Source organism: Anser brachyrhynchus (assembly GCF_964034855.1).
Source record: "Anser brachyrhynchus genome assembly, chromosome: 1".
NCBI classification, from domain to species: Eukaryota; Metazoa; Chordata; class Aves; order Anseriformes; family Anatidae; genus Anser; species Anser brachyrhynchus.
In genome coordinates this window covers 148,831,238-148,857,372 of record NC_137694.1, presented here as the reverse complement: position 1 = coordinate 148,857,372, position 26,135 = coordinate 148,831,238, and the positions used below count along the sequence as shown (strand labels likewise).

General features: G+C 39.1%; 1 protein-coding gene across 5 annotated transcripts in view; it reads right to left on the bottom strand.

The window, feature by feature from the left end:
• The window catches only part of MYO16 (myosin XVI), a 386,560-nt gene that overhangs the window by 24,450 nt on the left and 335,975 nt on the right, over nucleotides 1-26,135 (bottom strand). For 4 of the 5 annotated variants that reach the window (XM_080577669.1, XM_080577670.1, XM_080577668.1 and 1 more), the window contains 3 exons: nucleotides 24,490-24,797; nucleotides 21,191-22,393; nucleotides 1,073-1,231 (listed from right to left, as the gene is read on the bottom strand). In XM_080577669.1, the coding sequence (XP_080433795.1) occupies nucleotides 1,073-1,231; nucleotides 21,191-22,393; nucleotides 24,490-24,797 (1,670 nt within the window). Of the gene's footprint in view, nucleotides 1-1,072; nucleotides 1,232-3,389; nucleotides 3,602-21,190; nucleotides 22,394-24,489; nucleotides 24,798-26,135 lie in introns of those variants that run through there. The other variant, XM_080577671.1, reaches the window with a different exon arrangement.

Sequence of the window (26,135 nt, the reverse complement as noted above, 5' to 3'; positions counted from 1 at the left end):
CTTGTGATTAAACTCCCAGTTAAGGGATCTGGGGATAAAATGGTTGCTCTTATAAAAAGCTGATCTCCCACAGGTCCCATTAGGACATCAGAATATATGATTAAAATCCTACATAGAAAAGAATCAAAGCCTTGCTCTACCCACAGATTTTGTGTTGCTATAACAGTCTGACTGTTATACATATCAAAAATATGTTCCCTCCTCCCTAAATTGTTATATTGATACAAATGGGGAAAAGTTAGAATGGACAAAGATGCCTTTTTCTTCTATTACAGTGCGTTCCCAGTTCCACACAGGAATGAATGCACCTTTACACTCCTGTAACTCAGACTGGAAGAATTTTTTGCTTTGATTATCAGAGAGAACAGGAAGAATTATTTTGGCAGAATAAATTTTCTTGGAAAAAAAAAAAAAAAAGAATTATTTAATTTTGAAATGCTTCATTTCAAATAATAAAGCTTGATTTTTTCATTTCAAAGCTTTTGCATTTTTTGAAGTTTTTGACAAAACACTTGTTCCTCCACATCCCATTGAAATAAATACTTTCTATTTGTCTTATTTATATTCATACCATACTTGTGTATTTGTATGATATGGTTTTATGCAACAGAGGTGTTATATCCTTAGGATTATGTTTATAGGACCTTGAAAGATTTCATTTGGTCATTGTTCTTGCCCCATTTTGATCATCTTATTGCAATTATAAACAATTTGCCATTCACTAGCAAGGCACTTGCACCAGTGGGAGATTCTGATTTTCCATTTGCTGTCCAATTTTTATTGATTATAGGGTCAAAAGTCTCAAATCTCTGTTCTCCATGCCTTGGGTTACTTACAGACTTGGAGCTGAGGTAATTACAAATTCCTTGTCAGAAGTTGTTTTATTTTCTTCACATTCAGCTTTTATTGGAGAGGGGCTTATCAGTTCATACATATGAAGTTAAGCCAGTTCCAGAAACACAGATATTTCACAACTGAGGAGATCCAGCTTGACTATATCTTAAAAAGCTCATTGAAAGATGCACTTCAGCAATTTTATGTTAGAAGAGCTTTGGGATTAAAAAATGCTTACCATTTGATACTGAATTTCCATTTTCAGCAGTCACAGAACTGGACAGTGGATTAGATGACTGAGTTCCATGGTTATTTGCATTTTTATCCTGGGTTTCTGATCCAATATCTGATGCATTTGGATCTTCCCTGCTCCTCAAGTTTAGATTAGTTTCAGCACCTGTCACAGACAAAAAGCTTGTCAGCTTCATATTTGCTACTGGCTTTTGCACATAAGTAGACAAAACTAATACAAAGAAACCAAATTTATCAAATTACTTTAGTTAATCACTATATTCACTAGACCGGTCATAAATGTGGAAGGTTTAAGTCAGTGATTTTTGCAGGGTTCTTCTTTGTTCCACCAATAGCTGTCTAAAATTTATGAAATTGAAAGGCATTAACAAAATTTCCTTTGTACTGTTCTCTTTACACATACATCAGCTGATAAAACTCAACACGTGTTTGTGTTGACCCTATTTCAGGTTCTATGTCTATGTCACAGGAGTTCATATACTGTTGTCATTACTGCAATGTCTTTCACCATCATATTAGGTGATATGAGCACCAGCTATAACACGGCTTTATTTTGTTTCTCTTATTTCTAAGAAATGAAATGGCCTTTAATACAAAACCATACGTAGCAAGATTCCTGCCAGCAGGGCCTCCATGTGGGCACTATTTACCATGTGTCAAGGCTCTCCAGCCATCAACTATCACTTTCTATAATGTTCCAGGTTTTCACGTTAAATTTATTTTGCCTTCTAGTTAAATTTCTTCAAGATACCAAGAGGAGCCCTGATCCTGTAGGACATCACAGGCTGCATACAATGCACAAGTATTTCTCCAAAGAGAAGGGCAAAACTCTTCTCTTCTTCCCCCCTTGACTGATGGCACATCTCCACAGAGCAGAAGAGCTCACCACAAAGTGTCCTGAGCTGGCCCCAAGCTTACTGGGCTTTGTCAGCCCCGTGCTCAGCCATCAGGCATGCCACGCGATGCTTTCCACTGCAGTTCAGAGGCTTGAGGGGACTCAGAGCTGGGAGACAAGACCGTGAATGGATGGGGATGGCAGGAGGGAGCCGCACTGCATGTCTGGCATCCCAGGCTACCCTTACTCTGCCCTCTGTGGAAGGGCTGATGAGACTGCATTAAATGCTGCACTGGCAAGGCTATGCAGTTCTTGGTGGATTTCTGTCTCTTTTCTGTCTTTCCATAAGTTTGGTGGTGAACTCCCTGTTTCCTTGCCATAATGAGGTTTCTTTCAGAGAAGACAAAAGATGAATTCTGTTTCCTCTCTGGCTAGCTCCATTTCAGCTTCCCTAACTCCCTCCACCCCCTCTGAGAGCTAGCGTTAGCTGCGGGTCTGATGCACAGTCGCTGACACGGGTGCAGAGGCCCTCATTTAGCACTCTAAAATGGAAATATTTCCTCTGTGACAGCTCTCAAAGAGCTATTCTTTGCTTTCGGTTGGGTCTTCTTAAGCCTTGTCATAATAGCAGCAACAACCAACAAAGGTCAAAAGACTAGCTATTAAAACCAACATTACAGCATTTATCCATAATTTCAGTGACATTCTCAGCTCTCCCAAAGATGCAATACATCCTTGTAAGTCCTAAGCACATGAGCATTTTTCAAAGGAAAAGGAAAAACACTTTTTCATCAGGTAACAGATACTTTGCCTGAAGATTTTCAAACCTAATGCTGAGTGCATGGTCAATTTTTAATTTTCATGCCTTAACTGAAAAAAATCCAGGGTTACAAAGCACTAACATTTTAAAAATGAATTAACAACATGAAAACGATACTTCCAGTATGGTTGACTTGAAATGTTTCCTTTCATTGAAAAGGCCTTTCTTAGCTGTGTTTAGCTTTCAGTTATCTAACTCTGAATCTTTCTTAACATTTCCTTTTCTAACAAAAAAAGCTGTCTTGAAAAGTCGAAAAGTTCATTTCCAAGCTGTCAGAATAAAACATTTCAATGTTTTTTTATTCCCTTCCTTGCCCTCATTCCCTGATCCTTATTTGTTGCCAGATCTGATTGGAGTGTTTCAGTGGTGCTGTTTCATAAACTGCATATTTAGGCAAATGTGCTATGCACTGAAAAAATTAGGCCAGCTCTACCGGCAGTAACTGATTTGAGGCAGGCAGTAGAAAGGGAGTCTGAGCTAGAAAATGCATGCAATACAATTATAAGAGCATGCCTGACTTAGCTTTTGTACAAGCAAGTTGACTGAAAAATGCATCTTTGCAGCTTGTATTAAATTTGTCTGAAAAGGAAATGTCACTTTTAGATGTTAATAGTCAGTGCACTTGCCTATAGATCATAATCCACCTACATAATTATTGTGCCACCTTTTACATAAAGAGTCTCAGGGGAAGTGGCTAGGATCCTTATTTTTCTTGATATCCAAAAGATTTATTGATTTGCCTGACATCTGCAATTCATTTGATTGTTGAAGTGGAAAGACATTTTCTTGCATTCCTACTTTGTAGAAGTCTTTTGTTTCATAGGTACATTGATATCTTTTCACAGCATTCATGAAGCGGTCTTGGAAAAAGAAAAGAAAAGATTACCTTTTCTCCATTGTATGTGTAAGATGAAATACTACAAAACATTGTGGATAGCTGCTATCGAGCTAAAACATCATCACAAATTGGCAGAAACAAGTAGTGGACAAATATGCAACATACCTGTTGGGACAGCTATCTAAATAGAGATCTGTTATCCCATTTGCTCTATTCAATCATTGTTAGAAATGCACATCTTCATTTGCTAAATAAAAGAATCTTACAGAGAAAATACACTCCACAGTGCCTTATTTCCTTTCTCTCAGAGGTGAGAAAGAAGTCCATATTTTGTTTCAAAATAATCTGGATTATACAAAGGTACTTGAGCTAATTTTCAGTATAATGGGCATCTTCATCTCCTTCTTGGAGCAGTCATGTGAGTCTCTGGAAAAAGTGTAAACACATATGTTGGCTAACTTCTAAAAGACTCCTGGAGAAGCTGGAGTTTATCCCTAGCAAAAAAAAAAAAACAAAAACTCTTTATTTATTTTGGGCTTTGTGTAAGACGGGTGAGTTTTTTAAGAAAATCTTTTCTATACATAAGATAATAACAGAATGTTTTAGTCAGGTGTAACCAGGGTACTGTCCCTGTGCTGCAAAACTTATATTGGGCAATCCAGGCTGGAAGGAACCTCAGGAGGTCCCTAGTGAATCCCCTGTGACTTTATCTTCTGCTCTGGGGTATCTCTCTCTGCTGCCTCCCCACTACCTAAAATATCTCTGAGTATAATAAACATGTCTCCTGACGTTCTGTCAAAACAGCTCTGTCCCACATCATGTGCCATTGCACAGTGGACAACTATAAAAGATATAAGAAGCACTCTGGTAACAATGAAGACTTATAGGAAAGTTCCCCAATTCTAATTTTATCCATTAAATATTGGTCTGAAATTCACTTCACCCTCACGTTATCTCAGTCATCTGATATAAAAATTTGGACATTTCTCAACATTAAAGTCAGCTTCCCCCTGCCGCCATGAATCCCTGCAGAAACAAGTATGCACTGCTCTCTCATCCCTTATCAACTTTCTGGAACTATAATAAATACATCAGGAGAGAGTGAAAGAAAAAACAGCGGTTCTTACAGTTGTACATCTTCAGCAACCCAAGCTTTTTGTGCAGATTTGTACTCTGCTGTTCTCACCAAATGGATGGATTATCTACCAGAAGTTTCCACTATTTTTTAATATATATATATACATATATATAGATTTTAGTAACAGAATCTCAGCAGTTGCCAGCCATTTGAATGTTACTTGAAGAGTCATCTGTGCCTACTTGTGAGAGACTAGCTACAGAGAGGTATCAGCTGTAAGAGCATGGTGGGAGTTCATGATTATAAAAGGAATGCAAGCTTCAAGTGAAAACCTACAGACTGTTTGCAACAGTGAATAGCATTTGGATTATTGTTCTGGCAAACTCAACTTGCCAAAAAGGTATCTCTGACTCAGTCAAATTCTGCTCTGACTAATTTTGCAGTTAATGAGGATGTATGGACTATGAGGATGCATGGACTGGGGACATAATTTGTCCCACAACTGCAGCATAGTTAATAACTGGAAGCAATGTCACATACAGTGCTTTTAATCACAGTACAACAAATCAAAGTGTAACAATTATTTCCTTTCAAGCAAGCTCGATATTCCAATAAACCCATAATTAATTATATCAACAGTACTTGAAAAGTGTAAAAGGAAATGAATACAAAAGAGGCAGCTTGTGAAATCTGCATTTGCATGCTAGTCTCAATATTCCTGGAAGAGACAAAGTTTAAAACTCATAAGGTACTGAATGAATAGTAGTTTCATTTTAGAAAAAAAGTCAGAGTATAGCAATCATGGACATGATTTAACATAACTGCTTTTTATTTTCTTTTTTGAATCATTACCTGTCATTTAAAAGAAATCCAACACACTGAAAGTCTACATGGAATAACTTCTTGTCAAAAGAACAACTTGAATTCTTTTAATTGAGCTATGATTTCCAAATATTATACTATAAATCTCTTTTTTTTCTCAAACATAAAATGTAGGATGCCAAACACTGCAGTTATTTCATAAGTAGGATTTAGGTTGAATTAATGTTGTTATCACGAAATTAGAAAATGAACTAGTATAGGCTCTATTCAGATGACAGATTAAAGTGCAATACTGAAACATTTTGAGGACCTATGATTTTTTATAAGGAAATTATATCTTTAGCCTATTTAATAAAGTCTAAAGCAAAGTATAAATCGATGATTGATATCAGCATTTAGGTGGAATCAACATAGACTCTTTTTGCAGCAAGGCATGAAAAAACAGTATGTTATTAAAAGCCCAGCAGTAACTAACCTGGTTGGATTGTAATTGACTTTTCTGCCAATGCCATTTTTTTGCTCTCCTTTCTTTAAAAGCAGGCATATCCTTAGCTTATAGCTGTCCCCTTATGTTCTTTTTTCAAACACTTCTTTTAACATTTAGTGCTCATTTACAGTCTGACTGAAAACTCATTAATAACAACAGAAGGCCTCCACTGCTTCCAGTGGGTTTTGGATCAGATTCATGCTTACCTTGGATGCTTTGTGCAGCACTGCCAAAGCATGAAGGGATTCATGATATACGGTAAATACAGACAGCCCCTTGCTTTGTCTGCCCTGGTAATTTTAATGTGCTCACAACTGTTCTCTGGCCCTGAGGCAAATGGTAAGAGACCCATGTCTAAGCTATTAAACTTTCTTGCCCTCCACAGCAGAGAAGCTGCATCCAAGCAGTCTAGTGGGAATAGACCCTGGCCTGTGCCATTTCCTGAACCATGCTCCGATCTGTCTGGAAGGGAACCAGCCTGCCAGGTCCAAAACCTTGCCAGGGACTGTTCTAACACCGAGAGCCCAGATGACTGAGCTGCCATACCCAGGACATTCCCTGGCATTGGCTCATCTACTGAAATACACATAGTCCTTCGCCTTGACTAGTTACTGCAATCAGAAATGAGTGGTCAATATTGAGTCCACCTCAGAAAAGAAAAGACAAAAAATGAACCTCAGACGGGTTGGGGCTAGTGGGGGCACTAAACAACTGCTTGGTCTCTACTATGTAAAAGTTTCATCTTCACTTGTATTAGGCCAGTCTCTAATGATACTGGGGGAGCAAGTCTCCCAAGTTTTGCGTTAGTGTAAATGGAAGTCATATGGTCTATGAGGGGTTTATACCCCTCTTGATATGATCCATTTGATTTGACTTTTATCTGTTTAACTTTTATCAGTTTCCTCAAGGTACATGTTCCGTTTCATTAATTAAACAGTGAGCTTAGACTGAGCTCTCAACTGAGGAATTCCATTGTCACAAGCTAAGCTGGATGTATCTGCCCTAAACTAGAAACAACCTCTGCCCTGGTCCACAAAGATCAGCTCCATAAATTAGAAACCACCAATACTGTAGAAAAAGCTTAATAGCTTTTCCACAAAAGAACTAATGCTACAAAAATATATGAGACAATTATGGAAATAAGTATACAAAAAAGGAGGAAATAGTCCCCCTTCCTGTTTATTGTCTGAAAAAAAGGAAAAAGCCAGGATAATGTCCAACATTATTTCTTAATTCTTGAAAAATGTGACTTTCTGTAACCAATAATCAATATATGGCTTTAGTTATCAAGATGCACAGTCATCCACCCTGTATTAGCAACTGTGAAAGATAGAAAACATATTCTGGTAGATAAATTAATTTAATACTGGAGGAGAAGCTTTTTGTTCCTGGGCTTCCATGGAATCCAAAAGCTAAATAGCTTGATTTCCTTGAAAACTGTGGCTGGCGTCCAGCAAAATGAAAATTTCAAGTGAAGCAGCTTGTCACTGTACACATGAATAAGTAAGAACCGATGGATCTTATTAACCAGCATACGAAAGACAAGGCGCTGCAGACAGAAGGGATTCTTGATCTGTGCCCTCATTCTTTTTTGGGAGAGTCTGGAGTATACAAAATCCTAGCAGCCAACCATGAATATTTGTTACATTTCCTGTGGTAACTGGACACTGTGAAGTGTGGGAAATAAAGGATAATGACTGCACAAATTACACGGACATTTTCTGATGAAGGAAAGGGAGAGGTGGGTTACATAAAAGGAGGTCATTTTATTTTGGTGCCAGTGTCTATCACTGTGTTTTGTTGCACCTTGGCAATTTCACTTGGCATTTCCTGTTTTGCTCTGAACTTACTGCTGAGACACTCCTTGCCAGTGGAGTTTAGTAGCTACCCTCAGCACATGTTGTCTTGGGTGTCCTTTTGCTGGATGAATGCATATTGCTTCAGATTAGCTCAGTTTACTCACATGAAGTCACACTGTGACCTGCTGTAGCATGACTGTTTACTTTGTCTGCTGAGAGCTGGAGGCAAACAGATGCATCTTATTTGCTGAAAGAAATGGAGCAGGATGAAAACTGTCAAGACAGGATTCCCCCAGCCTATTAGCGTGTACTGCCTGTCTCGCCCTCATAGCTGTGCTGCTGGCTGCCGCTGCAATAATTATTCATTGATTTATTTCATCTCACAAAGCCTGTCCTTGTAGCACCAATTGTCTGGGATTTCCCCCCGGTGATGATGCTCCTAGGACAGGCAGCAATGCATTTGTACTGTCGCTTCCAGCACCCTTCTCTCTGAGCTGTGTAAGTGGAGGCATTACAAGCCACTCCAGAAGCCTCGTTCTTAAACAAAGCAGGTAAATACAGCATGAGGGAAACAGACAACTCCTGCTTTGCTCTGGGAAGACACACTTGTGGAAGCTCTGTATAAGCACCAGAAAGCAAAGAGAGGAGACATAGGCCATGAAGATCTTCAACTGACTCACTCTGCTTGAGGTGAATTGCTCCTCTGAAGAATACTGTTGGTGTAATACTGGTCAGAGCTCAGAAGACAAGGCTGGTAGTGAGAAAGAAGTTGCTGAAGCAACTGTAGGAACTCCTAGATCTGAGTGAGCACTTAGGAATCATCAGCTCAAATGCTTTTTTTTGTATATCACTTTAGATCAACAGTACACCTAGAATTGAAAATGTTTGGAAGGTTTCTCCTGCTTTCTTGTCTGGTGGATTCATGTTGGTGGGAACATAGTGCTCTAATTTTACACTGATTTCAGCAATCACTACAAGCTACAAACTTTTCACTCCTTCGTAGAAGTAATGCGTGAGACATCACTGGGTCAGGCAAACCTTCAGAGTTGGTTAGGGAGGCTGTAAAAGCACCCTCTTTCCCAATCTGGAGGACTCTGGATCATCTGAGATCAGTTCCCATCACGAGACAAAGAATATTGCTGCTGAAGGGGAGAAAACTACCTTCTTAAATACTCATCACTGATGAAGAGTATCTGGGCAGACTGCCATATCTCCTGCTTGATAGCATCTGAGCAAGAACTTGGAATGTCTTTTAATGCAGCAAGTATGCTAGACTCAAGGCAGAACACGCTTTTCAGAGAAGGGGGATTTCATTCACCCTGTCATCTCTAGGAACTGATCTCCGTGGGCCTTTCTGAGGCTCCAGCACCAACCACAGAGGGCAAGAAGGAAGGCAGCATTGCCTGGGACAATTTCCTGCCTCAGGAAAAGCATCTCTTCCCCTCATGTTCCCCACCTTTTCAAGACTAATATGGAAAAGAGTAGCTGATTTTACTCTGTAATAGTTTTGTTTACTGTTAGGTGTGTTGATTGGCTCACCGAAGAGGCTATTTCTTGTGTTTGTGTGGTTAATCAACTGCTGCTGTGCTGGAAAAGGAGGAGGCAATTTGGTAAGAAACACAGCTTCCCTTTTTTAAACTGTTTTCTTCTAACTAATGTGGATGCAGCAGTTCTTTTTGAAGACAGGCATTTAAGTTTGTTTACTTTTGTGTGTGGTATCTCAGTAACAGAACAGCATTTACTGCTGGGCTTTAGCTGCTGTTGGAAGGAATTATGTGATGAGACACTGTCTCAACCTTCCTCCCCCTCAAACACAGTTGCAAATATTGTGAAAATAAACAAACAAAAAACCCCAAACAAATAGACAGGGATTTGCCACTGCCAACAGCATCACATCAGTTCTGTTTACTTTTCCCAGAGAATACTTCTACAGATTTTTCAGAATCTCTCTCATAAGAGCTCTGGCACCAACTGCAACACAGAAGTCCTAGCCTAAGTGACTGCATTGGGCAGATGAATTGTTTGAGCAGGTCCTGAGGGAGAATCCAAGGAATATTTTTGGATCATCTGTATTGTCAACCTTCCCACCATATAGACACAGCTATTCTGGAAAACCTCTTGGACAACTTTTGCAATTTGTTTCGGAAGTGAACTTCCCAAATAAGAATTGAATTTGGAGATACTTCTTTAGCTTGTTTTTAAGTTCATGTTGAGGGATACGGAGATGGTCAATGTCACATCCATGACCTTAAAGCAGGAACATATAACATATATCAGAAATGCAGTGTGGTAAGTATCCATCCTGTGTACAAATACAGCCAACCTGTGGCTAAAAACCATCACCACATTCTACTGATATGTCAGCATCATTATAAGGGACCAGCCCTTAAGGAAAGAGCTAGAAGAAATAATGAAACATTAAATTTCAGTGCTGAGATTTTTTTCATATGTTGTTTCTTTTAAAACTTGCACATCACAGAGGATAAAATTCATTTTCACTTTTTTTCATTTTAAAATAAAGTGAAAACTCTACCCAAGAGAGCCTTGAACCTGAAGGTCTCTTTATATTCACATCCACTAGTGGGCTTGGGGAGAAGGCAGATGCCCCAAATTTCCAATGCTAATTCAGTGCTCCATTTTCAAACACTCTCCTACTCTCCTGACAGCACATTTCAGTTGTGAGGAAAAGGGCATGAGGGTCAGGGCACCCTCATGTTTATGACCACATCTTTTCCCATTCTTTTTCTGGCTGCCTTCTCTTTCTTTTCCATCCAGCCCCACAATGCCGATGGTGCAACTGGAACACAATCCATGTGTGGGATTGTTTCACAAGTCCTGTCAAGAACTTTGGGTCATCACTGAGGTGCTGGAGTTTGTGCCATCACAATGGCATTGATCCTGGATACCTGAGCCAAAAAGTTTAGACGCAGTTTGGTTTGTCTGTAACAGGCACAAACATATCTTTGGTTTCTGTGCAGACATACCCCTAAGTGACATCCTGACCACTGCTGAAATGACCACTCTTGAACTTAGCCAGGACCAAAACAAGTCAAAATGCCTCACTGTTAACATTTTCAGTAAGAAAAAAAATCAGCATCTGTGATGCAAACCATTTCAATACTTTCCAAACATTTTTGAAAGAGTTGACATGAAAGAATATTTATTTCTGCACAGAATTTCAGAATGCTTTATTTTCATTCCAGGGCAAAACAAAAATAAATGTCACAATCTTGACATTTTCTGCGAAATGGAATTACTGCTCTTTACTTAGGCTCTATGAGAAATATGATTTAATGCTGAGATGTAAATAATTAAAAGCATCTGAACAGATTTCTCACTCAAATTGAGAATTAGAGACTTTCATTAAAATGAGTGTTCAAATTTCATTCTCTGCTATGTTCCAAATACCCGTAGCCCTGTAAAATCAAGTGATATGATATTTACTGCCAAATAATATTCTTGGTTGGTATCAGGAATGAAAGTGTGCTAGAATTCAATTTGCTTGTTCTCTCAGATATGATTAATGTCTCACATTAATGTACTTTTGTTTTACAACTAGTGATACAGTTGTTCCTAATCAAAGTCCTTCATGGTTCTCCATCTTGGTTCACAAATAAAAGACACAGAAGACTGTTTATCATCTAAAGAAGCCCACAACACTGTCACTAATGAGACAACTTTCCAAACCAGTGCTGAATTTGGAACAATGATGTTGCATCAAATGGTGAAGAATCTACATTTTTTTGAAAATAAGAATCCTGTAAATCTCCACCTGAAGGACTGAAGTCACTATTACATGTGGAATATGTAAAAAATCCATGGGCTTGAAACACACTAAGTTGAACCAGTATGGTATGGTTATTGTTCTCCAGTATCAGACAGGATGAAGGGGACATGCAGTAAATTGAATCCAAAAGGAAAAATAGACTTTAAGAATTAATTATATACAAGGAATGCCTGCAGTTCTCAGAAATGGACCATTTAAAAGGAACATAAAAGTATGCTGCTATTTCTCTTCAGTTTCCTTCCTGTTAAGCACTGACTAGGTATGAACACAAGAGTCCCCACTGGGTCAAACCAAGGGTCTGTCAACTCCAGAATCCTTTTCTGACAGATGTAGATAATTACATTATAAGATTGGGTCAAAAAATGAAGTGATATTTCCTATGTGATATTGGGGCTGTAGAGCCTCCTCCAATGTCTATATGACTGGATATCAGCTTTGGAAGTGTGTGTGGGAGTGCTAAGGATTTGGGTTTATTTTCATTATAAGCACTTCAAATGCAAAATAAATATAATAAAGGTTTATGACAATAACCATTCAATTTTCAGCTGAAATATAAATTAGTTTTGATTTGTTCTTTTCTAATAATCTTCAGGTAAAAATTGTCTATCATAACCTCACACATAGCTTAATTTTCATGTCACAACAGAAAACCAAAGCAAATAATACACTATAAGATTTTAGGCAGTAAGAGCAAACACTGAAATCAACCAGGAAGAGAAATGCTTCTGTGAAAAAAAAAAAAATTGTCATAATAGAATAACAAATGTCTCTACACTGAAAATATTTTAGTTTTCAGATTCTGAAATGGAGAATTATTCTTGGTATACTGTATTTTTCCTAAAACAGATCGTTTTTTGTGACACATTATCCAGATAATGGCAGCCTTACAGATGGGGAGAAAACTGCAGATTAAGGGGATATCTTCCAGGCTGTAAAATGTTCATAAACATTCTGCAAACAGAAATGAAGGGTGCTTTCTCTAGACTCTTCTATTGCCTTTCCCTGCTGCAGTAATGCAAACCACAATTGTTTCTTCAGAAAAATCACCCAGTATGTGCTGGACAGCAATGGTATTGCAAGCAGTTCAGTCTCCTCCTTTGTTATTTTCTGCACAGGGCATCTACAGCTAGCCAAGTGTGGGACTTTTTCATGACTCACATTAAACTGTTAGTAGCAATGTTTTGGCTTTTTCCCACTTCTCTGTAACTACTGCAAAAGATTCAGACTGAAAGCTGCAAGTAGTCTGTAGTGAATCAGAGATGATGACTCTCCTGTGTTTAGATACCTAATCTGAAAATTAGTCATAGAAAGTCACCCTCATTCCCTGGTAATTAAGGCAATTATATAAACAGATATTAATCTCTCTCAGAGAAGTATTGTGAAGATAAATTCATTAAAGTTTTAATGCTTTGAGAATTTTACTTCAAAGATGTTATACAAGTCCAATGTCTCATGTAATCATTCCTCCAGAATTCACAGGTGAAAGAAGACAAAAGGTGACAACACAGCTTTTGTGTTAGTCATGTTTTTTAAGTTGTTAGCTTTTGCCACAAAGAAAGTAAAACTATTACATTGTATCAATATAATGTAGGAATAATGAGATGCAGATACGAACATTATCTTTATTAAGTTGCTTAAGAGGAAAAGCTGACTGGCTTAGAGGATAAGGGACTGGGATTTCATCTCAGAAACCCCAGTGGGAATTTAATTTGCAATCCACTGTTGAGATGTTAGCTGCACAATAGTAGCTTACTCTAATCTGCTGATAGAAGCAAATTGTTTACTAGCTGTCAAAGGGATACCTGCCTTTGGCAGGTCAGTATTCCCCATACATACACTTTAAATCCTGTTATTTTCCAAGTCTGAGCCAGTTTCAGCAACGAATATTTGTCAAACTTTAATCCCAACTAGGTACATCTAAATATTTGCACTATTTTCCATTGGTAACTATCTTACTATGACTTCCAGTGCCTAAACTGGAGAATGTGAAAAAATTAACTGATACGTGGAGCTACCTGCACTGGAAACATTTTGCCTAAGACATGGGTAAAAAGGGATTTATATGGATGCCAAAGACATTGGGCAAACATCTGAACAGTGTTGATATTTTGTCAACAATTTAATGTTTGTATGTCTTTTCTCTTTTTGTTATGTAAGCTACTAAACTTTTTTTTGGGGGAAGGAACAGGCTACTGAAGCACAGACTTGCATATACAGACCTATTTTTAATGAAATTCTAACAAAAAATCTTGAAGCTTATACAAAATTATTATTATTATTCTCACAAAACTTGAAGCTTATACATTGATGGGCTAAATAAAGGAAAGGTCTTCCTCATTTTGAAGGCAAGCATCCATATCAACCTTTTCTCAATCAGCAAGAAGGAGAGAAGGCTTAAATCTTTATCTCAATAGCTTGATGGTAAGCAAACTCATTCAGGTTAAATGAAAGTCATGTTTCATTTGCTCTTTTCCTTTTGGAATCCACATGAGCACTCACTCTGCCAATCTGAGCACAGATGATGGGCTGGGAATTATTCCTTCTTTTGTTCTGAAGCTGAAACAATTCCACTTTGCATGGAATAACTTAATATTAACTGTATCAAATTATGAGAAACAATGGTACAAAGGAGCAATCTGAGTATTATTCATCTGTATTGAGGAAAAAAGAGTTCTGTCCTTGCTCCACAGATAATTAATATGAAGCACTTCAACACGTAACTGCCTCCTCCTTCCCAGGAATGCCTTAGATGTTGAATAGTGACAAAAATTTGTACATTCTTCTAGAAAAAGTGTGTTCAGATTAAGGCACTGAATTGGGTTTCAGGAAGTCTAGTTTCAAGTCCAATGTTTTCATCTAGAAATACCTGGGTAGGAACTCTATACATGATCATTCAGCTTCTATTTGACTTGCTAACTAAAGTTACTATTTGTACAAATTAGAAGAATAGAAGAAAGGTGTGTGTGCATTACTGCTAATTTTCACTCAAGTCTCATTTGATATGGAGTAAACGGGATTTCCTGCCTAACAATACATCTGTAGCTTCAATGGCAACTCCTCTCAAGCTTGGAGAAATCACTTCAGCTCAGTTCACAATTAATACAGTTTTGCTTATTTAAACTATAAGTTCTGTAGAGCTGAAAACTTTTCTCATTACATGTATTTTGCAAGACATTGCATATTATACGACATACTGAAACTACTGTTTCAGTATACTGAAACAATTGCACAGTATATGACTATACTGAAACTACAAGTTTCAGAGTTCAACAGGACAATATCCTGACAAAAATGCTTCTGTGCGTTAACAAATTTCTGCCTGGGAAAACAGATTGATGCCCTAAACATCAGTAAGACAGCATGCGTGCAGCCAGCCAATGACTTGGTCATTAAATCTCATTCTGTGATAAGGTCACCCACTTAGTGGATGAAGAGAAGGTGGCAGATGTAATCTTTCAGGATTTTAACAAGGTCTCTGATACTGTATCTCACGGCATCTTTCTGGACAAATTGTCCAACTCCGAGATGAACAGGTACATGATCTGCTGGGTGATGTACAGGCTTGATGGTAGAGATCAGAGGGTTGTAGCAAATGGGGCTACCTCTGGCTGATGGACAGTCACTAACGGTATTCCCTGGTGCTCAATACTATGATGTCCTCTTCAACATTTTTATCAGTGATGTGGATGCAGAAGTAGAATGCATCCTCAGGAAGTTTGCTGATGATAGTAAACAGGGAGGTACATCCTTTGAGGAGAGGCTGAGGACACCTGGATTGTCTAGTCTGGAGAAAGGTGCCTGAGGGGTGACCTCATTGTTCTCCACAACTTCGCAAGGAGGAGAAGCACAGAGGGAGGTGCCAGTCTCTGCCCCCTGTGAGCTAATGGCAGGATGTGCGGGAATGTCACAAAGCTGTGCCAGGGGAGGTTCAGACTGGATGTCAGGAAAAGTTTATTTACTGAGAGGGTGGTCAAACACTGGAACAGGCTTCCTAGAGAAGTGGTTGTTGCCCCATACCTGTCAGAGTTCAACAGGTATTTGGACAATGTCCTCAATGCTTTAACTTTTGGCTAGCCCTGAAGCGGTCAGGCAGTTAGACTTGATGATCTCTGAAGGTCCCTTCATACTGAACTATTCTATTCTAGACTCTGATCATTACTTGAACCTGTAGATTATTTTGTTATTTTAGAAGAAGATCAGATATGCCCAGTCTATAACACCAGGTAATGAAAGTTGTTGCCATCTGATTATTCTTTTTTGTTGTTGTTGCCTGTGTGAAAGAAAGGTGATCTCAGTTCAGTTCACAATAAGCCAGCAGTCCATCAGAAAACCACATATCCATTCTAGTGGAATTCTGGATGATCTTTTCCCACAGTGAGGTCAGGAGCCAAAAGGATATCAGTGCCAAGGATTCAGGCCTTGAAATTACTCCTCCAGGTAAGAGGGAGGCATGTTGGGAGATCTGTCTGTATTACACTTTTATTGGCAAAGAGGCTTTTATCTCCAAGGCTGATGATCCTGTACAGAGATATATTGATTCCCATAGCTAACTTTCCTTGACTCTGAAATGGCCCACATTTGTAATTTCAGTTTTGAGTTAAAGTTGTTAAGTTATAATACAATATTTCTATAATATTCTATATAATATACAGAAATAAATTGCACATTACAGAGTGCTGGTCTAGGTTGTGTCAATTTTCATGAATTTCCATTTAAAATTATTTAATATTTTTTACCACATCATCTCATATAAGTACAATAATACAAATAATGACATGAATTGAAAAAAGGAGGCAGTCTTCCAGGAACTTCATATGCATAAAGTAATAGGTGATAAAAAATCAGAAGGCAAGACAACTTGTAGTTTTAGAGCCTATTCTGCCGATTGTCATTTAATTAATTGTATCAGAGGTTTAATAAAAGACCATTTATTCCAGCTGTTACCCTAGAAATGAACAAAACCTGTGAAGTACACAAAAAAAGTCAAAAACATTGCACATACCTTCACCTGTATTTCTTTGTTACTTTCCATCCATCTGCTCATTGCTGAACTATTCATATGTAACTGCACTTAGTATTATACAGTAGCTTCCTAGATCATAAAATATTGATTTAGGTTTTTTATTCTATATCTTTTTTGAACTTTGATCTTTCATAGTTAGTGCTGCCTTGATGAAATATTTAGAAGTACAACATTTTCCATGCGAAAGGTAAATTTAGAGGTTTTATATGGTAGCCTGTGTTAATGCACCAGCTTCAACCCACAGGAGACCCAGGCTGAACTCTGTCTTGGTCACATTTAGTTGAAAATTGAGTTTGTAGAAATCCTCAAACCCAAAGCAAAAAATTTTTAAGGTAAAAGTAAATTTTCTGACTTAAATGGAGTAGGCTTACCACACTTCCTCACTAGATACTTTTAGAGAGCCTTGAGACAATACATCCAAAGAGCTGACTTTAAAATCTGACCGTTTCTTCCTAGCAGATAAAAATGTATTATCTATACAATAAAGGCAGAGCCCCAACTTAAATAAATAAATAAATAAATCTGCATGTATTAATAGGTTTTGAATGTTATCAACTAACTGCCAAAGCAAACAAAACTACTGCACTATCTTTACAAATTTAATCAATTCCTATACTTAGAATAATAAACAAAGCATTCTCTTGAGGTTGAAAACTGATGAAGTCTCAATTTGTATCCCATGGCTGATTGAATTAAACATCTAGGAATATGCAGGGTCCAGCTAGAACTTTTTCTAGGTCTGGAGGACTTACAAGAGGACTTACATCCACCAGGGTTTCTCTCATGGCTGGTAGAGGCCTTCTTCCCAAGTATAAGTCTCTTCTCTCCATCTAGTCACTGACTTTCATAAAACTTGTAGAAATTCAATTATTTTGAAATCTTCATCATAGAATCACAGAGTCATAGAATCATTCAGGTTGGAAAACACCTTCAGGATCATCAAGTCCAACTGTCAATCTGACCTACTCAGTTTCATCACTAAACCTTTCATCACTAAACCCTTAGTGCCACATCCACATCTCTTATGTATCTTCAGGGATGGGGACCCCACCACTTCCCTGGGCAGCACAATCCAATGCTTGAGCACTCTGTCTGTGAAGAAATGTTTTATCCAATCTAACACCCGCTATCCCCCACCCATCCCACCCCCAGTGCAATTTGAGACCATTTCTTTGCATCCTACCACTTGCCACCTAAGAAAAGAGACTGACACCCTCCTTGCTACAGCCTCCTTTCACATAGTTGTAGAGAGTGATAAGGCCTCAGCCTGTTTTTCTCCAGGCTAAACAACCCCAGTTCCCTCAGCCACTCTAGGTAAGTCTTGTTTCCTAGTTACTTCATCAACTTCATTGCTTTTCTCTGAACATGACTGAGCAACTCAATAACCTTCTTGTAGTGAGAAGTCCAAAACAGAATGAAACATTTGAGGTGAGGTCTCACTAGTGCCACATACAAAAGGACAATCACTTTCCCAGTCCTGTTGGCCATACCATTTATGATGCAGGCCACGGTGCCACTGGCCTTCTTGGACATCTGTGCGCATTGCTGGCTCATGTTCAGCTGGCTGTCAACCAGCACACCCAGGTCTTTTTCTGCCGGGCAACTTTCCAGACACTCTACCCCATGCCTAAACTGCTGTATGTTATGGCCCAAGTTCAGGACCCAGCACTTAGCCTTGCTGAATGTAATGAGATTGGACTCGGCTGATTGATCTAGTCTATCCTGATCTCTCTGCAAAGCCTTCCTGTCCTTGAGCAGATCAACAGTCCCTCCCAACTTGGTATTATCTATGAACATACTGAGGCTGCACCCAGCTGCCTCATCCAGATCATTGATTAAAATGTTTTACAATACTGTCCTCAATATTGACCCCTGGGGAACACCTCTGGTGACCAGCCACAAACTGGACTGAACTCCATTCACTACGACAGTTTAAGCCCAGCCATCATCCAGCTGGTTCTTCACCCAGGCAACTGTGCACCTGTCCAAGCCACGAGCAGCCAGTCTCTCCAGCACTGTGGAGGAGACGATGTCAAACACTTTACTAAAATCCAGGTCGACAACATCCACATCCCTTCCCTTATCTACTAAGCGTGTCATCTTTGTCATAGAAGGAGACCAGGTTAGTCAGGCAGGACCTGCCTTTCATAAACCCACGCTGTCTGGTTCTGATCACTTGATCGTCTGGCATGTGCCATATGATGACATTCAAGATGATCTGTTCTGTGACCTTCCCTAGCAACGAGGTCAGACTGATGGGCCTGTAATTCTCTGGATCCTCCTTTCCTGTAGATTGGAATCATATTCAAAAACCTCCAGTCAACTGGAATCTCCCCAGTTAGCCAGGACTGCTGGTAAATTATTGAAAGTGGCTTGGCGAGCACTTCGGCCAGCTCCTACAGTACCCTTGGATGAATCCCATCCAGTCTCATAGACTGTGAACATTCAAATGATGTAGTAGCTCACTTACAGTTTCCCATTGGATTATTGGAGCGTCATCTCCCTCCCTGTCACCATCTTCCAACTCAGGGGACGGGGTACCCTGAGAACAATTGGCCTTACTAATAACGACTGAGGCCAAAAAGGCATTGAGTACCTCAGCCTTATCCTCATCTTTCATCACTACATTTCCCCTCACGTCCTGCAAAGGATGGAGATTCTTCTTACTCCTTCTGTTGCTGTTGATATATTTATAAAAGCAATTTTTTTTCTTCTTTTTTGGTCTCACTGCTCTAGCCAAATGGAGTTCCAGATGGGTTTTTGCCCTTCTAATTTCCTTTCCTGCACAACATCACAACAGCTCTATGGTCCTCCTGATTTCCCTGCCCCTTCTTCCAGAGTTCATAAATTCTCTGTTTGTATTTTTTTTTTTCCTGAGTTCCTGAAGAAGCTCTCTGTTCATCCAAGCTGGTCTTCTCCCCTAACAGCTTGACTATTGGCACATTGGGACAGCCTGCTCCTGCTTCTATAAGATTTCTTTCTTGAAGAAGGTCCAGCCTTCCTGAACTCCTTTGCTTTTCAGATCTGCCTCCCAAGGGACTCTTGTCAAACAGGTCTCTAAACAGGCCAAAGTCTGCCTTCTGGAAATCTAAGGTGTAGATTCAGCTAACCTCCTTCCTTATTTCTCCAAAAATCCACAACAGTATTATTTCATGATCGCTGTGCCCAAAACAGCCTCCAAACATCACATTACCCACAAGTTTTTCACAGCTTGTAAACAACAGGTCAAGTGGGGCAACAGGTATCTCCTTGTATTTGGTTAAAAGAGGTTTTGGTTGAAGGCTGCCAAGATCTTAGGGAAAGAGAAACAGGGTGACACACAGGAAACAGGGTGACACACAGACAGACATACACATGTCCAGAGTAAGCACAAACACCTGCTTCTGTCCTATTATAGCTGCATAAATCAGGATATGATACTGAGATCAATGAAGCAGTATATAAATAAGAAAATAGACATTTAATAAGAAGATAATCTCTTTTGTGTAAACTAGAGGTTGCACACAAGTCAGGTCATTCAGGATATGCTGCTAGGGAGATGAGTTCATGTATACACTGCACTGACTATTTTCAATAGGAGATTGTATTTTAAATCAGAAAAGTAACATAAAGTTACAATACTGGAGACAGTGTTACAATCGATACACAGGATGGGATTTACTTCACCTAACTTTAATCATTTAGAAGTTACAACTCTACTTGTTTAATCATCTAGGCTTTCCTCATACCCGGTGTAGAATGTGAGGAATGTAGGAGGAATTAAACTCTCAAAATGACTGTATCTTCATAGCCTAAGGATGTGATAACTACGTTTTGAGCTTTTAGATGGACAAAGCTATGTCTGAAGCATCTCATCCTTAAAAAGTAATGAAGTGAATTTGTTAATATTAAGATGAATTTTCAGTATTTGTAGGATCCATAGATTTGATCCAGTAACACAATAAACACTTTTTACCTGCACAAGGCAAATAATCAAATGATATTGTCTCAGGACCACAGTCTCAAAAACCTTAGCAAAATGGCAAGTTTTGCTTCTTTTTATAGTTGACTTTTGTACTAGATACAAACTACATACTTCAGGTGCCAGAAAATCAAGTCATTTGTGGGCATGTACATAAAATTATATAAGTTAGAGAAAAGGTTAGAATAAAAAGAAAAGGGAAAAAAACAGAGTTTACTGCAATACTCTTTGTCTGAAATTCATTTGAGATTTGTATGACGAAATCCAGAGTTTCATGGAAATGGAACCTACCAGACTCATAGCCAACTGAAATATAAAAAATACATTTCATTCTAAGTATTTCTATGGATTGATATTCTAAACTCATTTCACATGATATAACATCTGTGCTTTTTTTACTGAGACTATGGGAACGTGGAAAATAATCCATTTGATTTTGTGTCATACAAATGTTTTGGTAAAAGACATTTCAGAGAAAACCTGAAGGCCTATATTTTTCATACACAACAAATTTCCCATGTGTTTCTTATGACTACAATGGATCTTTGTTAAAGAAAAAAAAAAAGAACAAGTTCTTTTGTATTTTATGTACCCTGTCACCTTTTAATGTAAGACTGTTTTAGTGCAGAAGAAATACATAGAGATCATTCTTACCTTCTGGCTCCCTGATCTTACGTCCTGCTGCAGATTTCCGTAGCACGCTCCGTCCTGAGTTGAACAAGCTAGTTAACTCATCAAGGGGACTGGTCAGTGACCTTGAGTTTGTAGGGCTGTACGGAAATGAAGATGATGAATTAGAGTTCAATTTTCTGTGATCTGCTCTTGCCACCTTTGGAGAGTAAGGCAGTTTGGAGAATGGAGAAGATGAACATCCAAGCGGAGCAGGGTTTGGTCTCTGAGGTACTTTTGATAGATCTGAGTTTGTACCTGTTTTCCCTGTATTAATAAGAAAACTAGCACAAGGGTCTGGAGGAAATGCAAAATGTGTGGAAGACCGGTAGGAAACGGGAGGTGGTACGGGAGGAGGGGGTGGTGGAAGAGGAGGGGGCGGTGTTGAAGGAGGAGTCACTTTGCTGGAAACATTGAACACAACCAAGCCTGGAGATGCTGGTCTTTCATTTTCTCCTTTCTGGCTTTTGGAGTACTGTGGTGATAACGGACTTGAGCCTTCTGACTGCACAGGATATTTTAGATTGGTTTCCAAGACTGGAAGCTTTTTAACTTCTAGTGGTGTTAGTGGTGATTCATCAGAAGCAGGTGAACATGTGACAGGAGTTGGAGGAAATACAAGAAGTGGGGGCCTGTGAGGGAGCAAGTTTGGGAAAGGGGCTGGAATGTCACATGAGTCTTTATAGTTTACAGCTGCTTGACTGTTTTCATCCAATGTTCCAGCTTCAACATGAACATTTTTTTTGCTTTCAAACATCAGAGGAGGAGATCCAGTCGCTACTGAAATTATTCCATTACCATTGCTTCCTTCTTCTGGCAGAAAATACTTCATTTCCTCATATACAGACTCTCCTTGCTCTGGGCTTTCTGCTTCAGCAGAACTGCTTTTCATTGCATTCCCTACCATTTCAATATAGACAGGCTCATTTTCTTCCTCTTCTTGTGACATGTAGAGACTCAACACACCATGCTGTGGTCCATCAGCTGATACTGCTCTCTGTACTGTCACGGTGTCATAGCCACCTGGTTTGGTGACTACGTTTGCCTGTTTCACATCCCTAGGCTTTTGGCCAGGTATTTCTTCATAAGAGCCACTAAGTTTTGTATTGGGACTCCGTTTTGGTTTTCTGGGAGGTATTTTTTTCATGGTACTATAGTCATCACTGTGTGGCCTTGGACGGGTCAGTACTAGGAAAGTGAAAAAGGTGTGTGTTACTAACAGATCAAAGTAATTTTTTTCTTACACAGGGCCAGTATTTAAGCTTTCAAATCTTGCTCGTATAGTTTTACAATGAGAAGCAGTCGCACACACAGGGATTCAGTCAAAAGTATACATATTTCAAGGAATAAAATGCAGAACTTTCAGCTTCAGAACCACAATCTTTTGCTGCCTGGGCATACAATCTGCTTTGGTAGCCTCTACTGCCACTAAAACTAACACCCAAGGAGATATTTTTTGAATCCAAATGTTCCCTGCATGGTCTGTAACACATGGAAATATGTGCTTGTTACTTATTTTGCCCCAAGGGAGATGATACAGGGGAATGCTTTTAACTAGGAATTTCAACATGGTGCTACACTGACATGCATGTTATCACTAGTAATTGAAGTATCTGCCTTTTATGTGAGCTGCTTCGAGAGCAACTTTTTACATGGGCAGATAGTGATAGAAAAGGGGGAACAGTTTTAAACTAAAAGAGGGCAGATTTAGATTAGATGTTAGGAGGAAATTCTTTACATAGAGGATGGTAAGGCACTTGAACAGGTTTCCCAGAGAAGCTGTGGATGCCCCATCCCTGGGGGCTAGGCTGGATGGGGCTTTGGGCAACCTGGTCTAGTGGGAGGTGTCCCTGCCCATGGCAGGGGGTTTGGAACTGGGTGATATTTAAGGTTCATTCCATTCCAAGCCATTCTGAGATTCTATGATTCTATTTAATATATAAAACTCTAATTCTAGGCCGATATTATCCCTATCTCTGCTTCTTTTGTATTGTTGGTGTGGAAATAATTTACTAAGTTATGGAATCACATACCCTAGGGGTAATTCTTCCACTGAGTGAGCATACAGTTAACAAAACTAGATATCTTTTCACAGCCTCCAGGTACAGATGGACTGGAGATAATAGACACCAATCATCAATACGTGACTGGTCCTTTAAGATCAAAATTAAATGGTATAAATTGAGCTGGTTTTGGACAAAGACTCAGTGAATATATAATTCTTGAAAAATGAGCACAGCAGGGAAACCAGTCTGACTGTTTTGCGAGTGCAAAAGCATTAGTGTTAAGACCACACAAACATATATAAATTGTCATTCTTTCAAAAACTCTGCTACAGCTTTTTCGTTAAATCAATCATTTCTTTCAGTGCAGGGCACAGAAAGCCTAAACCACTACTCCTTAACTGACACTGAAGTTTATAGTTTAAAAGTACTATATTGGACACAGTTCATCTTACTTTACAAGGACATTGAATGAGAAAAGAAGTCAGGAGAATGGACTTGCATCTAATAAACTGGGCATGAGTAATTATTTTGCAAGAGGGAGCTGCAAAAATCTACAGCCATTGTATGCAGGCGTACAGAATAGTTACACGTAGCTTTAAACCCAACCTGAAAAATCTTCCCTGATAAGCTTAGAGGGGGCTCTTTACACAAAACATGACAAGTCAGGCTTAACAAGGAAAAGCAGAATGCATCCCTCATCTTCATCAAGAGTGTAGGAGGAGAGAAGAATAGAACTCAAAACTGGACCTAATGCACAATAATGCATTGCAACACTTTGGGACTTTCATAGCAGTTTCATTCCAAACAAAAAATTCACCATAAGCAAGTTATGGCACAAACATCAACCACTGAATGCACAAGTTATTCATGTTAACACAGAGCAAAAGCGGGAGAAAGTTTAATATTTAACTTGGTGAAATTCAAGATTTGGGCATTCTGTCTGAGCGATGCAAGATATTCTAATAGACAGTTAAAAAGGTGAAATAAAACAGTCAGTGGGGTAGAAAAACTGAAGCTGACAAAGATCATTTGCCTCTAGAGGAAATTCTGAGAACAGGCTTTGGCTGTTGACAAACCAGGCAATTAGAACACACAAGTAGCTATTTGCCGATTTGGGAGCAAATGACAAATTGACTAACTTTATTTACTGCCACTGAAATATTTTACGGAAGCGGGGCTTTTCAAAGGCGCTTGCCTGTGCTTAGAGGGATCAAAGTGGAAAGAGCAAATCAATAACCTAGAGTACCATTTGTGACGGCTTCCCCCTTTGTGCCTAACCTTCGCTGGCGGTTTCCTTAGAAGCTGCCGACAAGCAAGCGCTAACAGCCTCGTAGGAAGCGCTCAGCCGTGTGTTGGGGTCCCTCTTTGGTTTGGGAGGAGGCTGTTTCCTTGGTGACGGCAGGCTATTGCTGTCCTCCATGCTGAACACAGAGTGCAGGGAGGGGGACCTGATGGATGACCCAGCCGCAGAATGTACCAAGCCGTCCACCGCCATGGGGACGGGGACGGAGCTGGAGTGAAAGTGCTTAGGCGTTCGACAGCCGGCAAAGCTGTCCTCAGAGACCTTCCCACCCTTGTCTTCAGCTCTGAAAACACAGAAGAGAGGCCCAGATGCATTATTCAAGTGATAACAATGAACCTGTTCATGCAAACATAACAACAGCTTTTTGGTAAACAACCTCACAACTCCCCTGCTGCGCGGAGGGGATGTGTGGAGTAATCTTCTGACAAACAAATCCTGATCAAGCTGCTAGCTTTCTTCCATTTCCTGTTTCATGATAAATCAGGACACTGGCCCCTTTTCACACAAATGCAGCTTTCCTTAAGCAGTTGCATATTGTTGATCAGACGTCCACCGAATGAATCGTTCACACTTTGATTGTTGCACACAATCAAAAGCTGCGTTTCCAATCTGAATGATAATTTCTGGGAAATCCATTTTAATGGAAAGTTACTGAGGCAGCAAATGCTGAGCCTTTATCATTATTTTCTAAAAAGACAACAATAAATTCTATTTAGATAATGCAAATCTTTAAAATATTAATGACCTTTTTAACCACCAACATTGGCTGCCTGAACTATTCCACCTAGATATCTATATATCCTCCTGTTTAAGCTTACTTATTAGTTATCCTTTTAAAGATGACGAATACGACAGTTTTGGACTTTTACTCATTCTATTTTTTATTTTTATTTTTTGCTATTTCAATGCATCCTGAGAAGTGACATTTATCAGCTGCTTCCAACAAATTGATTTTTAACAAAAATTCTTCCAACATTTTACTCCTCCGAAAATCAAAACGCTGAAAACCTTTTAACTTACAGTGGCAGTGTATTAGATAGATGTCTATACCATCATTTTACAAACAAATCCCTTTTTTTTTTTTTAAATTGTATTTCTGCATGGCAGATCACCAGCAGAGCTGGAATTCATGCACAGGATATAGCCAGCTGCCCATGTAGTAAATGAAACAGCTAAAGATGAAAGTGTGGTGCTCAGTGGATAATTTGTTTTCACTGTAATGTTTAATTACAGTCTTTCCTACAAAGGCATTTCCTCCAATATGTAATCACTGGGATATTTGAAGCTAATTAAGCAGATGCACTGCCATTTTCACTTTAATAAAAGTCACTGACAAAAGCAATGAAAGCAAAGGCAGTTGTTCCGGATGAGAATTAAGTTCCTATGGAAAAATAAATATTTGTATGTCCAGCACGTTATAGACACTTTCCTGCAACCGATACATACTTGCTAGTAACTGTAAATGCTACCTTTGCCCATTCAGGTGTCTGAGGGAAAAAAAGATCTCGGCCACCACAGCTAAGGAAAGAAAGGCTCTCCAACACCTGCTGGATTTGCACAATAGGTACTCTTGAAAATTCTGATGGGAGCTAAACAAAACAAACTTTCATCTATTTTTAAA